General features: G+C 38.5%; 1 protein-coding gene across 1 annotated transcript in view; it reads left to right on the forward strand.

Moving 5' to 3' along the window:
• LOC137424217 (forkhead box protein J1-B-like) overlaps nucleotides 1-12,690 on the forward strand; it is an 80,883-nt gene extending 68,193 nt beyond the window's left edge. The window contains exon 3 of the mRNA XM_068111681.2: nucleotides 11,959-12,690. Within this exon, the coding sequence (XP_067967782.1) occupies nucleotides 11,959-12,690 (732 nt within the window). The remainder of the gene's footprint in view (nucleotides 1-11,958) is intronic.
• The last annotated feature ends 3,515 nt before the right edge of the window (nucleotides 12,691-16,205 follow it).

Genomic DNA, 16,205 nt, shown 5'->3' on the forward strand with positions numbered 1-16,205 from the left:
TCCCCTCTCCGTCGCTTCTTAATTTCGCTCATCCCTTCTTCCACTTCTTCTAGTTTCTGCTTCACCTCTTTTATTCCCCGGTACGTCTCCTCAAGCTCGTCCTCCAAGGCTACCTTGACCGTTTCCATGTGCGTCCTCATCTGCCGGTCCTTCGTCTCCATTACCTCTATCACCTCGTCCAACCTCGTTGTCAATCCCTCACGTACCATCTGACATTCCCTCTTCGTCGCTACCAAGTCATTTTTTAGGTCATTTTGTGTCGTTTTTAACCCTCCTATTACCGCAGTGTTCCTTTGTACCTGCTCCACTAACTCCGTCTGTCCCACCGTCAGCTGCTCCACCTCCTGCGTCAGGTCCTCTATGCCCCCTTGCAATTTTACAGTCCCCTTTCTCACCTCCTTCTCCATGTGCTCCTTACAGTGCCTCACCTCCTCGCGCACTCCTCCGACCTCCTCACTCACACCTCTTCTGATCTCTCCCATCACTTGCATCTCCTGCCCAGATGCCACCCTCATCTGCTCCAATTCCTCCCTGTGAGCATCCAGTTTGGTCTCTACCCCCATTCTGACCCCCTCTATCTGCTGCTCCATTTGTTTAACTTCCCTTTCTGCTTGGTCCCTCATGTCCCTCAATTTGCCTTCCATACTGTTTTCTAACCCCTCTAACCCCTTTTGCATCCCTTCCATTTGATTCTCTTGAGCGGCCATTCTGTTTTCTACCCCCATTAACCCATTTCTCACCTCTTTTATCCCGTTGTCTAACCCCTCAAAATTATTGTCTAACTTCCCAAATTTCTTGTCTAACTCCTCAAAATTATTGTCTAACTTCCCAAATTTCTTGTCTAACCCCTCACCGGTACCCCTCGCTTCGTCCCTCATTACCCCCATTTGGCCCTCTAATCGCTCACTCATTTGTTCCATAAGGGCCCTCATTTGCAGGAGGAAAAGGTTCGAATCCACCAGCGGCGCTACCACGGCCGCAGGCGTGGTCGCCATGGCCATGTGCGAGGCGCCATTTCGTGCGTCTGCTACCCTCACTGCTTCGCTCTCCTCTTGTCCCTCAATTTGGTCCTGGATCGACCCTGCCTCACTCTCTTCTACCGGAACCCAGCCGTCTTGGTCTGCCATAGCGCGACTTTCAAAATTCGGGTTTTTATTTTCGTAAAACAAAATCAAATTTCGCCGTTATAATTTCGAGCGCGTGAAACGCGCTCCGGATCGAATTCCACTTCCCAACACCAATTGTTACCCTAATGGTACAATTGGTGTTCCAAAATTTGGGCCTAACAAATTTAGTCCCAGGTCCGAATCCAACTCCTCGACACCAAATGTTACAGATGCGGTTGTGGATGTTGGTTTACCGAGCGGTTTGGTATGACCGCGTCTGCACAGTTTACCCGATTATACTCGAACGTTGGCCGAGTCGCGCTATGCTAAATCAATTACGGAAAGGACACAACGGCTGGATTAAATGACACGACACCAGGGGTACAGTTCTCAAGACCTCCGGAGGAGGTTATAATAGTTCGGAACGTTAGATTACAAAGACAAGAGAGACAGCATAGGAAGGTAGGCACTTAATCACGGTCTTATAGTAACCCGACAGACCACAGATAAACAGGACAAGACTGACTCACACGGGGATTGATGGCAAGGAAGGGCAGGTAGTCGAGGCTCAAGGTGCACCTTGGCGCAGGGGCAGAATCGACCCGGTCCGGTCCAGAGATGCGGGAGGTCTCGTCGCGCTGGAGGTGGCGTCTGTTTTTCCTTCGTGGCTGAGGCGCATCTGAAGTCACGTCCGGTAAGTCGCTGCGTATATCCGGCGGGGAGTGACACGCCCTCGGCTCGTTAGCTCCGCCCCAGATGGAATCGGCCCGTTGCTTCTTATTGGGTGCGGGGGGTTACCGGGCTCCGCCCTTGACGAGGGGCCGACAGGCAGCCCCTTCGTGGTAACCCCGTCGGCGCACATGGGTAATGGCGGCTAACCGAGCCGGAGTGAGGACGCACACTCCCCGCGCGCTGTTGTGGTAGTTGTTGTTGTTGTTGTTGTTTCATGGGGAAGATGGGAGGAGGTATGGGGAGGTCCTAAACTCACTACTGGTGCCATACAATCACATTCTGGTGCAACGAAGAGTCAGAATTAATGGAAACGAGTCCTTAACTGACATAGACTAAGAATAACTAGCAAGATGTCCGAAAGTTGTCTACGTGAGATGCGGTGGACCTGGGCACGACATTTAATGGGGGAAAAAGGGGAAGGTCGGTTCTACAGAGTGTTATTTACAGGCAATGGGACTAGGGAATGGGGGATTGGGGATAGTTGGGGGGTATTGGGGAAATAGGGGAATATTTACAAGCGGATATGGATGGAGGCCAAATCCCATATCCGCAACAATATTTATATATATATTTATATAATATATCAGAAATATATATATCAGAAATGTATATATATATAAATGTATATGTATATACGCTACTCACAATAATTTCGGGATATTGTGGGAGTGAGTTTATTTTTTTTAAGGAGGTTAGGCTTAGGGTATTGAAATCAAGAATGCTGTGTTTTTTCACACTCATTAATAACCATAGAATTAGGACCAACAACTTTTTTCAACATAATTAATACACAAAATCAATCACACCGAAGAACCTGCCAATATCCATAACTTATTGTGAGTAGTGTATGTATGTGTATGTATGTATGTGTATGTATGTATGTGTATATATATATATATATATATATATATATATATATATATATATATATATATATATATATATAAATAAATATATATATATATATTATATATATATATATATATATATATATATATATATATATATATATATATATATATATATCTATGTATATATATATATATATATATATATATATGTATATATATATATATATATTATATATACATAGATATACAGGGTGAGTCAAAAGTAGCGCCCAATTTCTGTTTATCGATATATATATTTCTGTCAGTTGATTGTTTGTTTGACATTTGTATTACAGTGTACAAGAAGGTATAAATAAATGAATAACATGTTTATCCTTATCAGCTTTAAAAAGTTTATCAGCTTTCAGCTTGATGAAAACTTTCCCGGAAAGTGGATTGGCCGCCGCGGTCCGATCGAGTGGCTGGCACGCTCCCCAGACCTTACACCTCCAGATTTCTTTCTTTGGGGGCTCATGAAAGACCTTGTTTATCGTGAAAAGCCTCGTACCATTCAGGAATTGAAGGCTCAAATCCCTGCAAAGTTTGAGGAAATTGATATCGAACTCTGCAAGCGTGTGTGCTACTCTGTGCCTGCTCGGCTGCAATTGTGCATCGATCACGAGGGAGGGCACTTTGAAAATTGCAAGTAAAACAGCTTGGTACACTTCCGTAATAATTTTGCCCCGAATAAATGGTTAGATAAACATGTCATTCATTTATTTATACCTTCTTGTACACTGTAATACAAATGTCAAACAAACAATCAACTGACAGAAATATATATATATATATATATATATATATATATATATATAGTCACGTGAAAAAGTAAGTACACCCCATGTAAAGTTTTGACTTTTTCAACATATTTCAACATACAGCTGTTTGATCTTCATTTCAACAATATTGATAGATAAAGGTGATATAATATAACAAATATCATGAAACATTTACATTTTGTAGTCCATTGTATAATTTAAATAAACATAAATGCAAATATCGCATGTGGAAAAAGTAAGTACACCCTTGGCTCTCATAGGTGGTATTGCCCCCTTTGGCAGAAACAAACTCAAGTAGGCGTTTCTTATAACTGTCTACCAGTCTCTGACATCGACTGGGAGAAATTTTTGCCCACTCTTCCATGCAGAATTCTTTCAGCTGTGCGATGTTTGAGGGGTTTCTTGCATGCACAGCTCGTTTCAAATCCCCCCACAACATCTCGATGGGATTTAGATCCGGGCTTTGACTTGGCCATTCCAGAACCCTCCATTTCTTTCTTTTCAGCCATTCCTTGGTGGATTTACTGGTATGTTTAGGGTCATTGTCATGTTGCAAGGTCCACCTTCGGTTGAACTTCAACTTTCCAACAGATGGCCTCACATTATCCTCAAGCCCCATCTGGTACAATGAAGAATTCATAGTGGATTCTATGATGGTGAGCTGCCCAGGCCCTGATGCAGCAAAGCTGCCCCAAACCATAATATTTCCACCACCATGCTTTACAGTTGGTATCAGGTTCTTGTGGTCAAATGCTGTCTTTGGTTTTCGCCAAACATGTCTGTGACTGTGACATGTCCATGTGACATGATCTGTTGATCTGTTGTACTGTGGCCAAATAGCTCTACCTTTGACTCATCTGTCCAGAGCACATTGTTCCAGAAGTGATGGTCTTTGCCTCGGTGTTGATTGGCAAACTTTAGTCTTGCCCTGATGTTCTTTCTGGACAGCAAAGGTTTCCTCCTGGCACACCTCCCATGTAGATCAAATTTGTGCAGCCTCTTTCTAATGGTAGACTCGTGCACTTTGACATCAACAGTGGCAAGAGCTACCTGTAGGTCCCGTGATGACATTCTGGGGTTCTTTGAGACTTCTTTAAGCATCTTGTGGTCTGCTCTCGGGCTGAACTTGCTGGGGCGGCCTGGCCTGAACAAGTTGGCAGTTGTTTGGAATCTTCTCCACTTGTAGATGACTTTCTGAACAGTCGAATGATTGATTTCAAATTGTTTGGAGATCTTTTTAAATCCCTTCCCAGACTCGTAGGCATCTATAACCTTCTTTCTGAAGGCCTCAGAGAGCTCTTTTGATCTAGGCATGGTGACGCCGCACACTTCAACAACAAAGAGCAAACAAAACGAAATGTCTGAGGCTTAAATAAGACAGGTTCCTCCAAGATCCTCTCTAACGATGTTCTAATCATTTGCACCTGAGCTGGTGCACCTGATTCTAATTTTAGGTATTTGAAGTAGTGATAAATGTAGGGGCGTACTTACTTTTTCCACATGCGAAATTTGCATTTATGTTTATTTAAATTATACAATGGACTACAAAATGGAAATGTTTCATGATATTTGTTATATTGTATCACCTTTATCTATCAATATTGTTGAAATGAAGATCAAATAGCTGTATGTTTAAATATGTTGAAAAAGTCAAAACTTTACATGGGGTGTACTTACTTTTTCACGTGACTGTATATATATACAAACAGAAATCGGGCGCTACTTTTGACTCACCCTGTATATATATCAGAAATAGATGTATGAGAAATATATATAAACTTATTTTAACCACTAACTGACTGATATTAATGTTCGGTACCTTCCGGGTGTTGTCGAAAGCTGAAATTTGGTGTGCTGACGGATATCGAAGTTGGTACACCAGGACAAATCACAGAACCATCGGAAAGTGTCTGCAAATGAAAATGTAGGTAAAAAAAAAACAAACCCTAAATGCATATTTAAAAAAATAGGGGCAATGCCCCTGGCACTCACCTGGTAGAATAAAGCAGTATACTACACTGACGAAAGGTATTTTAAACAGTATCACGGTATTTTAAACCAATTTGAATGGTTGCTAGTGGACAGTGCAGCATATAGAATCATACAAACGTAATCATAAAACTTTAAACAATCAAACAAAAATATAAAAAATACCTATTTTGGGGGGCACCCTTCCCCCTCACCTCCACCACTCCCCGTGGAGACTTGGTTAAACCCTGACTTTCCTTATACCGTGAACCAATGTTGATGCTTCACAGGTAATTAGGTTTGTGGTCAAGTTTCATTGAAATTGTGTGTATAACTTCTGAGAAGAAAGCAAATACCTATTTTGGGTGGGCAAACGCCATCCTCATCCCCAATAGACCCCCTTAGACCCTGATATTTTTTTAATTCCGTGAACAAACCGGTATTTCAAGGGTGATGAAGGTTGTGGTGAAGTTTCATCAAAATCGTGTGTGTAGTTTCAGAGGAAAAAGCAAATTCCTATTTTAGGGGGATCCAATTTGACCTGGATCCAATTTGATCCCTTGAAGACACCCTTAGACCCAAAAAAAATTTATGTCGTTTAAAACTTGAGTTGCAACATACCAAGTATCATTTGTACCAAGTTTGGTCCCAATCCCATCAGTGGTTTCGGAGAAGAAGTTGCAAGTGTTTACGGACTGACGGACTGACGCGCCATCCGACAAGCTCCCTGGAACTATGTTCCAGGTGAGCTTCAAATGAAAAAAATCCCCCTCAATATCTAGCATTTGAAAATTGTAATTTCTATAACTGTAAACTGTGACATATAAATCTCAATGAAAATTTACGTAAAAACAGTAAAAGCATTCGTAAAAAAAAAAATCTAAATTGATATCTCGTAGCAGGTTGGTGATGCTTACCTGCAATCATAAAGCTTCTATTTATTATGTACCTACGTATGAAGCATGATTCGTTATTGCTTACAATGTGTGAGCATACACCACTAGTATATATATATATATATATATATATATATATATATATATATATATATATATATATATATATATATATATATATAAATGGCAGAAGTGTTTCATGAGATCTCTTTCGTGTATCAATGCTCGGGAGCGAGCACACAGTTGCGTCCCTGATGCAGTGCCCCCTTGTGGATTAGTGCGGGAATTCGGCCAGGATGCCAGTGATAACGTCCCTACTGTTCATCAAGACAACGTGAGATCTTTACCCTTGACCAACTAATGCTAGCAGACGGGACACCCGGCTTAACGTCCATCCGAGGGACGACGCCCTGCCAGTGAAGCACCACTCGGACAGTTTATAGTGCGGTCGGGAATCGAACCCAGCCTAGACAACTCGTGGCTAAGTGGACTGAGCTGGAATAGAGATTCCAAGGAAATTCCATCATCCATAAAGCGTCTTCCTTCTACCCGATGCTTGCACCGCTTGGCGGGAGGCACAGGTATGGTAACGCCCAGGTAGCTTTGCATGGGGTTACGCAAAATTGCTTTTCCTTATTTCCACCGTTTCTTGTTACCTCCGACACTAAAGGTGGATTGAGGTTATGTTTTCACCCTTGTCTGTCTGTCTGTCCGGTTGTGAACAAAATAGCTCAAAAAGTTGTGGACGGATTCGGACAAAATTTGGCAGAGAAGTAGCGTATGTGACAAGGACAAAATGATTAGATTTTGGTGAAGATCCGGATCCGGCTACTAGAATTTTAAAAGTGATTCTTCACCATCTAGTGATAGGGCCAAAAACGATATATAGCAGGAAATCTCAAAAGGTTGTCGATGGATTTGGACGAAACTTGGTGGACACGTTGGGTGTTTGATAAGGAAGATTCGATTCGATTCGATTCGATTTTGGTGAAGATCTGAACATGGATTCGCATATGATAATTATTTCATGTTTAAAGCGATTCTTCACTATTGGGAGATAGGGCCAAAAACGATACATAGCAGGATATTTCAAAAAGTTGTGGACGGATTTGGACGAAACTTGGTGGACTGGTTGGGTGTCTGACAAGGAAGATTCGATTCGATTTTGGTGAAGATCTTAATATGGATTCGGAAATGATAATTATTTTTTTTAAAGTGATTACACTGGTCAACAGCCAAATTGGTTCTGACTTATTTTCAACTGTTTCTAACTAATTTGGAGCCCACGAATCCAAATCTGACTTTAAAATTTCGCTATCACGTAACCTTGACGTAGTACATCATAAGTGTGGAAAAAATCTTTAGAGCATGCAAATTTCTTGATTACGTCTCAATAAGTCTATTTATTGTCACAAAAAATAATATGAACTTAAAGTTTTTATTTACATCACATAAAAAAATGTAAATCTTCAAAAATAATATGAACTTTATAAAATATCACAAAAAATAATATGAACTTAAAGTTTTTATTTACATCACATAAAAAAATGTAAATCTCCAAAAATAATATGAATTTTATAAAATATCACAAAAAATATGAACTTAAAGTTTTTATTTACATCACATAAAAACAAATGAATGAATATGTAATGTAATGAATGTAAATATCACAATTTACATTCATTCATTCATTCATATTCATTCACATAAAAACAAAAGTCTCCAAAAAGTGACTCAAAAGACTCTCAAAAAGTCTCCAAAAGGTGACTTTTATTTACAAAGGTGTAAGTCTCCAAAAATAATATGAACTTTATAAAATATCACAAAAAATAATATGAACTTTAAGTTTTTATTTACATCACATAAAAAATGTAAATCTCCAAAAGTAATATGAACTTTATAAAATATCACAAAAAGTAATATGAACTTTAAGTTTGTATTTACATCACATAAAAAATGTAAATCTCCAAAAGTAATATGAACTTTATAAAATATCACAAAAAATAATATGAACTTAAAGTTTTTATTTACATCACATAAAAAAATGTAAATCTCCAAAAGTAATATGAACTTTATAAAATATCACAAAAAATAATATGAACTTAAAGTTTTTATTTACATCACATAAAAAAATGTAAATCTCCAAAAATAATATGAATTTTATAAAATATCACAAAAAATATGAACTTAAAGTTTTTATTTACATCACATAAAAACAAAAGTCTCCAAAAGGTGACTCAAAAGACTCAAAAAGTCTCCAAAAGGTGACTTTTATTTACAAAGGTGTAAGTCTCCAAAAAGAATATGAACTTTATAAAATATCACAAAAAATAATATGAACTTTAAGTTTTTATTTACATCACATAAAAAATGTAAATCTCCAAAAGTAATATGAACTTTATAAAATATCACAAAAAATAATATGAACTTTAAGTTTTTATTTACATCACATAAAAAATGTAAATCTCCAAAAATAATATGAACTTTATAAAATATCACAAAAAATAATATGAACTTAAAGTTTTTATTTACATCACATAAAAAAATGTAAATCTCCAAAAATAATATGAATTTTATAAAATATCACAAAAAATATGAACTTAAAGTTTTTATTTACATCACATAAAAACAAAAGTCTCCAAAAGGTGACTCAAAAGACTCAAAAAGTCTCCAAAAGGTGACTTTTATTTACAAAGGTGTAAGTCTCCAAAAATAATATGAACTTTATAAAATATCACAAAAAATAATATGAACTTTAAGTTTTTATTTACATCACATAAAAAATGTAAATCTCCAAAAGTAATATGAACTTTATAAAATATCACAAAAAATAATATGAACTTTAAGTTTTTATTTACATCACATAAAAAATGTAAATCTCCAAAAATAATATGAACTTTATAAAATATCACAAAAAATAATATGAACTTAAAGTTTTTATTTACATCACATAAAAAAATGTAAATCTCCAAAAATAATATGAATTTTATAAAATATCACAAAAAATATGAACTTAAAGTTTTTATTTACATCACATAAAAACAAAAGTCTCCAAAAGGTGACTCAAAAGACTCAAAAAGTCTCCAAAAGGTGACTTTTATTTACAAAGGTGTAAGTCTCCAAAAATAATATGAACTTTATAAAATATCACAAAAAATAATATGAACTTTAAGTTTTTATTTACATCACATACAAAATGTAAATCTCCAAAAGTAATATGAACTTTATAAAATATCAAAAAATAATATGAACTTAAAGTTTTTATTTACATCACATAAAAAAATGTAAATCTCCAAAAATAATATGAATTTTATAAAATATCACAAAAAATATGAACTTAAAGTTTTTATTTACATCACATAAAAACAAAAGTCTCCAAAAGGTGACTCAAAAGACTCAAAGTCTCCAAAAGGTGACTTTTATTTACAAAGGTGTAAGTCTCCAAAAATAATATGAACTTTATAAAATATCACAAAAAATAATATGAACTTTAAGTTTTTATTTACATCACATACAAAATGTAAATCTCCAAAAGTAATATGAACTTTATAAAATATCAAAAAATAATATGAACTTAAAGTTTTTATTTACATCACATAAAAAAATGTAAATCTCCAAAAATAATATGAACTTTATAAAATATCACAAAAAATAATATGAACTTAAAAGTTTTTATTTACATCACATAAAAAAATGTAAATTTCCAAAAATAATATGAATTTTATAAAATATCACAAAAAATATGAACTTAAAGTTTTTATTTACATCACATAAAAACAAAAGTCTCCAAAAGGTGACTCAAAAGACTCAAAAAGTCTCCAAAAGGTGACTTTTATTTACAAAGGTGTAAGTCTCCAAAAATAATATGAACTTTATAAAATATCACAAAAAATAATATGAACTTTAAGTTTTTATTTACATCACATACAAAATGTAAATCTCCAAAAGTAATATGAACTTTATAAAATATCAAAAAATAATATGAACTTAAAGTTTTTATTTACATCACATAAAAAAATGTAAATCTCCAAAAATAATATGAATTTTATAAAATATCACAAAAAATATGAACTTAAAGTTTTTATTTACATCACATAAAAACAAAAGTCTCCAAAAGGTGACTCAAAAGACTCAAAGTCTCCAAAAGGTGACTTTTATTTACAAAGGTGTAAGTCTCCAAAAATAATATGAACTTTATAAAATATCACAAAAAATAATATGAACTAAGTTTTTATTTACATCACATAAAAAATGTAAATCTCCAAAAGTAATATGAACTTTATAAAATATCACAAAAAATAATATGAACTTTAAGTTTTTATTTACATCACATTAAAAAATGTAAATCTCCAAAAATAATATGAACTTTAAGTTTTTATTTACATCACATTAAAAGTGTTTCTGAACTTTACTTTTGCGTTTGTCGGAGCAATCACTTTCACGCTGTAAAGTCCAACAGTAGTCGCCCATCATGTTTGGATTGAATCGGCCTTGATATCGAGTCTCCATGATGGCAATTTCCTGGTGAAACCTTCCTCCATGTTCATCACTGACATCGCCAAGATTTTGTGGAAAGAAGTCCAGATGAGAATGGAAGAAATGTATCTTGAGTGACATTCGAACACCGAGCCCCTGGTAACTCTTCAACATCTTGTCCACAAGCTCTTCATAATTTGGTGCTCGAAAATTCCCAACGTAATTGTTAGCAAGAGCCACAAAGCTATCCCAAGCAACGCTTTCCAGCTCAGATAGTCTCGTTACAAAGTCCTGATTAGTGAGTCCAAGACGAATTTGAGGACCATTGAAAACACCCACCTTTACTTTGGCCTCAGATACAATGCCTTGGAACTTCATTCGCAAGTCGTGGAAGCCAGCACCATCTTGATCCATGGCCTTCACAAAGTTCTTCATCAAACCAAGTTTCAAATGAAGTGGTGGTAAGAATACCTTCTCAGGCTCAACAAGAGGTTTGTCAATTTCAAATGAAGTGGTATTCCTACGGTATACTGGTTCTCAAAAACTGGATGTGCCAGTGAAAATTGGATATCATCATCGAAATCTACAGGTTCATGTTGGTTAGAATCACCTCAAAATATACTAGAACCATCAAACTTTTAAAATTTTGTTGACCAGTGTTATTCACCATTGGGAGAAAGGGCCAAAAACGATACATAGCAGGATATCACAAAAAGTTATTGATGGATTTGGACGAAACTTGGTGGACAGGTTGGGTGTGTGACAAGGAAGAATCGAATCAATTTTGGTGAAGATCCGGATCCGGCTAGTAGAATGTTTAAGTGATTCTTCACCATTGAGTGATATGGCCAATATGGATACTGAGGTATGCTCTCTGCTGAGTGCAGTTCTCGTTCCTTATTTGTTTGTTATGTTTTGCCCTTTTCAGAGTTTAAATGGTTAACTTGATAAAGGTAACTTACGTGTGTGTTGATAACTATATAAGTAATCAATCAACCTGCGGTATTGAAATGATGGAAGCATGAACAAATGTACTTTCATCACAAGCATGATGTCGTTTTCTGTAATGAATGTTTTCTCTGTGTCATTTGACTTGTTTTTTTTTCTGCAGAACTCGATTCGCCACAACCTGTCTCTCAATAAATGCTTCATGAAGGTTCCACGGAATAAGGATGAACCAGGGAAGGGAGGATTTTGGATGATTCATCCTCAATACACCGACGTATTGAACAACGGGGTCCTTCGTCGTCGCCGCATCAACATGAGGCACCCGTCTCCCCTGGGCTCCATGAATGTCGCACAGCGTTCCGTCCTCGAGTACAACTCGGACAGACCGTGTCCCAGGGAAGCCCAACGTAATCCCGCTCTGCCCTTGATAATGGCCGGACCGTCGTCGACCTGCGGAGGTCATGCGTCGGCGGGAGCATTCGCGGGTGCTTCCTTCAGCCATGACGACGGTAACGAGCAGGATGTGTTGAAGGGGGTCTTCGACTGGCAGTCGGTCTTGTGCGACGTGTTTCTACCTGGGACGGGCGGTTCAGGTGGTGGAACCTTCGACGGCTGTGCCACGGCCGTCGAACCGGACTTTATGACGTATGCTAATCACACGGTACCACCACCACTTCCGCCACCACACCAATGGAACCCTCCCTCGTTTGACGGCCTGGCAACCGAAATGGCGGCGGCATTGTTTGACGATGATACTTCCATGACTGTAGGTTCACTAAGGCATCCTTGGGAAGAGGACACACGTGCGGCTCTCTTCGCTGCCACACTCGGCACCGACGACACCTTTGATTGCGGATATCCGGACGTCCACTCCTGGGGAATCTCCGATGTTTAATACGACCATTTTTATTTTTACATTTGAAAACTTTACCACGTGTGGAATTTGCTGTGGTTGTTGATTTTTGTAATCTGTCTTTTGCTTTAAAAAAAAAAAAAATTTTAATACTGTCTTATGGGCTAGTCACATCCGTCCTTTTAACTTCAAATAGAGCAATGTTACTTGTATTGTATTAATTTTGTTTAATTAGAGAAAATGCCAAGATGTGAACTTGTGGCTACTTTAAAAAAAAGAAGAAGAAGATGAAATCCTAACATTAAACCCATATATGGTAATATAGGTTTAACCAACCACCCCTCCCCTTCCCTCCATGGTGGTCTGGCTCACACTTGACTGTCCATGTGATGATAGCACCTTTGCACATTCCCCGAGTAACCGTCAGTGTTTTATGGAACGAATGTGATGCTGCAACCTGTTTGGCTTCCCTTCGTGACCTTATAAGTAAAGGTCAACGATGGACACATGGAAGGAAACCTTTGCTTCATAATGGAATTTAATTGTTGATGTTTTTTGTTGTTGTTATTGTTGCAATGATAAAAGGATGGCTCACGGATAACGCGTGAGGGTGAACTTTATAACCGAGTTGTTCGAGTTGATGAAATATCTGGAATTTGATGTATTCGTAATGGAACAAATGGAACATTACATGCAATAATTGTTTTGTTACTCATTGAAATATGCATTATTTAGATAAAATATACATTTCTTAAGCGGTGTCATTCTGTCCATGGATTTTGAATAGCAGCGCCTTTGGCCTCGAAGATTGTTACCGATGTCTTGTAGAATCCGACATACACTACATGGCCAAAGGTATGTGAACACCCGAACATCTCATTCCAAAATCATGGGCATTAATATGGAGTTGGTCCCCTCTTTGCTGCTATAACAGCCTCCACTCTTCTGGGAAGGCTTTCCACTACATGTTGGAACATTGCTGCAGGGATTTGCTTCCATTCAGCCACAAGAGCATTGGTGAGGTCTGGCACTGATGTTAGGCGATTAGGCCGAGCTCGCAGTCGGCGTTCCAATTCATCCCAAAGGTGTTTGATGGGGTTGAGGTCAGGGCTCTGTGCAGGCCAGTCAAGTTCTTCCACTCCGATCTCGACAAACCATTTCTGTATGGACTTCGCTTTGTGCACGGGGGCATTGTCATGCTGAAACAGGAAAGGACCTTCCCCAAACTGTTGCCACAAAGTTGGAAGCACACAATCGTCTAAATGTCATTGTATACCGTAGCATTAAGATTTCCCTTCACTGGAACTAAGGGGCCGAGCCCGAACCATGAAAAACAGCCCAGACCGTTATTCCTCCTCCACCAAACTTTACATTTGGCACTATGCATTCGGGCAGGTAGCGTTCTCCTGGCATCCGCCAAACCCAGATTAATCCGTCGGACTGTCAGATGGTGAAGCGCGATTCATCACTCAAGATAACGCGTTTCTACTGCTCCAGAGTCCAATGGCAGCGAGCCTTACACCACTCCAGCCAACGCTTGGCATTGCGCATGGTGATCTTAGGCTTGTGTGCGGCTGCTCGGCCATGGAAACCCATTTCATGAAGCTCCCGACAAACAGTTGTTGTGCTGATGTTGCTTCCAGAGGCAGTTTGGAACTCGGTAGTGAGTGTTGCAACCGAGAATAGACGATTTTTATGCACTTCAGCACTAGGCAGACCCGTTCTGTGAGCTTGTGTGGCCTACCACTTCACGGCTGAGCTGTTGTTGCTCCTCGACGTTTACACTTCACAATAACAACACTTACAGTTGACCGGGGCAGCTCTAGCAGGGCAGAAATTTGACAAACTGACTTGTTGGAAAGATGGCATCCTATAACGGTGCCATGTTGAAAGTCACTGAGCTCTTCAGTACGGCCCATTCTACTGCCAATGTTTGTCTATGGAGATTGCATGGCTGTGTGCTTGATTATATATACCTGTCAGCAATGGGTGTGGCTGAAACAGCCGAATCCACTCATTAGAAGGGATGTCCACATACTTTTGGCCCTGTAGTGTACCAATAAGTGTGGCTCCCGTCTTTGAAACGTCTTCTGCTTCTTCCAATCTTGCCCACCAAGAGGATGTGAATTGTAAGGCCCTTTGAGTCGTTGCTATCTCGAGGTAGGACACCGGTTCTTAACGTCAAGTTCTCGCTCACTGCTGACAGATTGGACACATTTAATTTATTGACCGGCCATCAGTCTTCCAGTTTTACTCCTACAATGCCCTTTCTTCCATATAACTATTGCAAGTCCCTTTCTAACCCCATCAACCCATACTTTGTTACCTTCCTCAAGTTTAAGCTTAATGCTCACCTCCACTCCTTCATCTGCGTTTTCCACAATCTGTAGTACTGACCCCAAATCTGTAGTCTGATCGACCTTCAAGATATGTGAGCTTTTCCCCACTTGCTGATCCCCTCGGCTATATCCCCTTTCATATCGACAACTACCCTCGACACACTGTGGTGTATTTGGTGGTTCTTAACCAGCTGCTCCCTTCCACCCCTCCAGAGCAAGCAGTCATTAAACCATTTGCCTTGTCTTTCAGTTCTCCCATGAGCCTTGGCATCGATATTTAAAAATAATAATAAAGAAGTACGAAGAACATGTGGCACCACCATTATGTCCAAAGCTACTTGTACAGGTACAATGTCGAATTCAGGTATTGAGGAGAGCTTGTCATTCTGATAATGGGAATCCCTCCAATGATTCCCTCTTCCTGATCCTCGCACCTTGTGTCCTCCCAATCTCAGCTCCTCCGATACGGCCTGATTATTTATTTATTTCCCTTTAATCCTTCAATACCATTTGATCTCACTCATTTCTTTTGTTTTTTCTTTTGTTGCTTCCCCTGCTAGCCCCAGGCATTGTAATTAAAGATTGTCGTTGGTTATTTCTTATATACTTTCATTTCTGTTTTTACAGTGCTGAATACATTATTTATTTATTTATAATCGCATGGTAGTGGTACTCCTTCCCTTCCATCCCGTCCATCGTGCAATTCGGCTCTAAATTAAACCACTTGGGAGGAAGACCCCAAACCGAGCCCCCAATATGATATTTAATATGCGTAACAATATGATATTTAATTATATAATGGCAAATATAAAACCAGTTGTTTTTTTATAATATCGTGGGAATCTCGTTAGTATCATCTATTGTTTGAAACTTCCTTCTTATTTGAAAGACGATGCAAGCAATAACAATATCTCCAAGATAACACGTTCAGCCAGCTTGGCCCATCTAGTTGTTGGTTGCATCATTTTTGCGGCCACACGATAGCCTACTCTTTTAGAACGGCAGATCAGAGCAAGAATTTGGCCACTGCACCTGCACACAATGGCATGCACTTTTTGAACGGCATCGTGGGTCTTGCTGGCAAACGTAGTTGGTTAGGTCACAAGAACAAGCCGATTAGATTTTGGAGGTCTGAATCCAGATCATGCCCATCAGTGGGATGCAAAACCTAACCTCTTCAGCCTGGTGGAGGTATATGCTCTCTACCGAATGCCATAT

Source organism: Myxine glutinosa, chromosome 3 (genome assembly GCF_964187855.1).
Source record: "Myxine glutinosa chromosome 3, kmMyxGlut1.1, whole genome shotgun sequence".
Lineage (NCBI taxonomy): Eukaryota > Metazoa > Chordata > Myxini > Myxiniformes > Myxinidae > Myxine > Myxine glutinosa.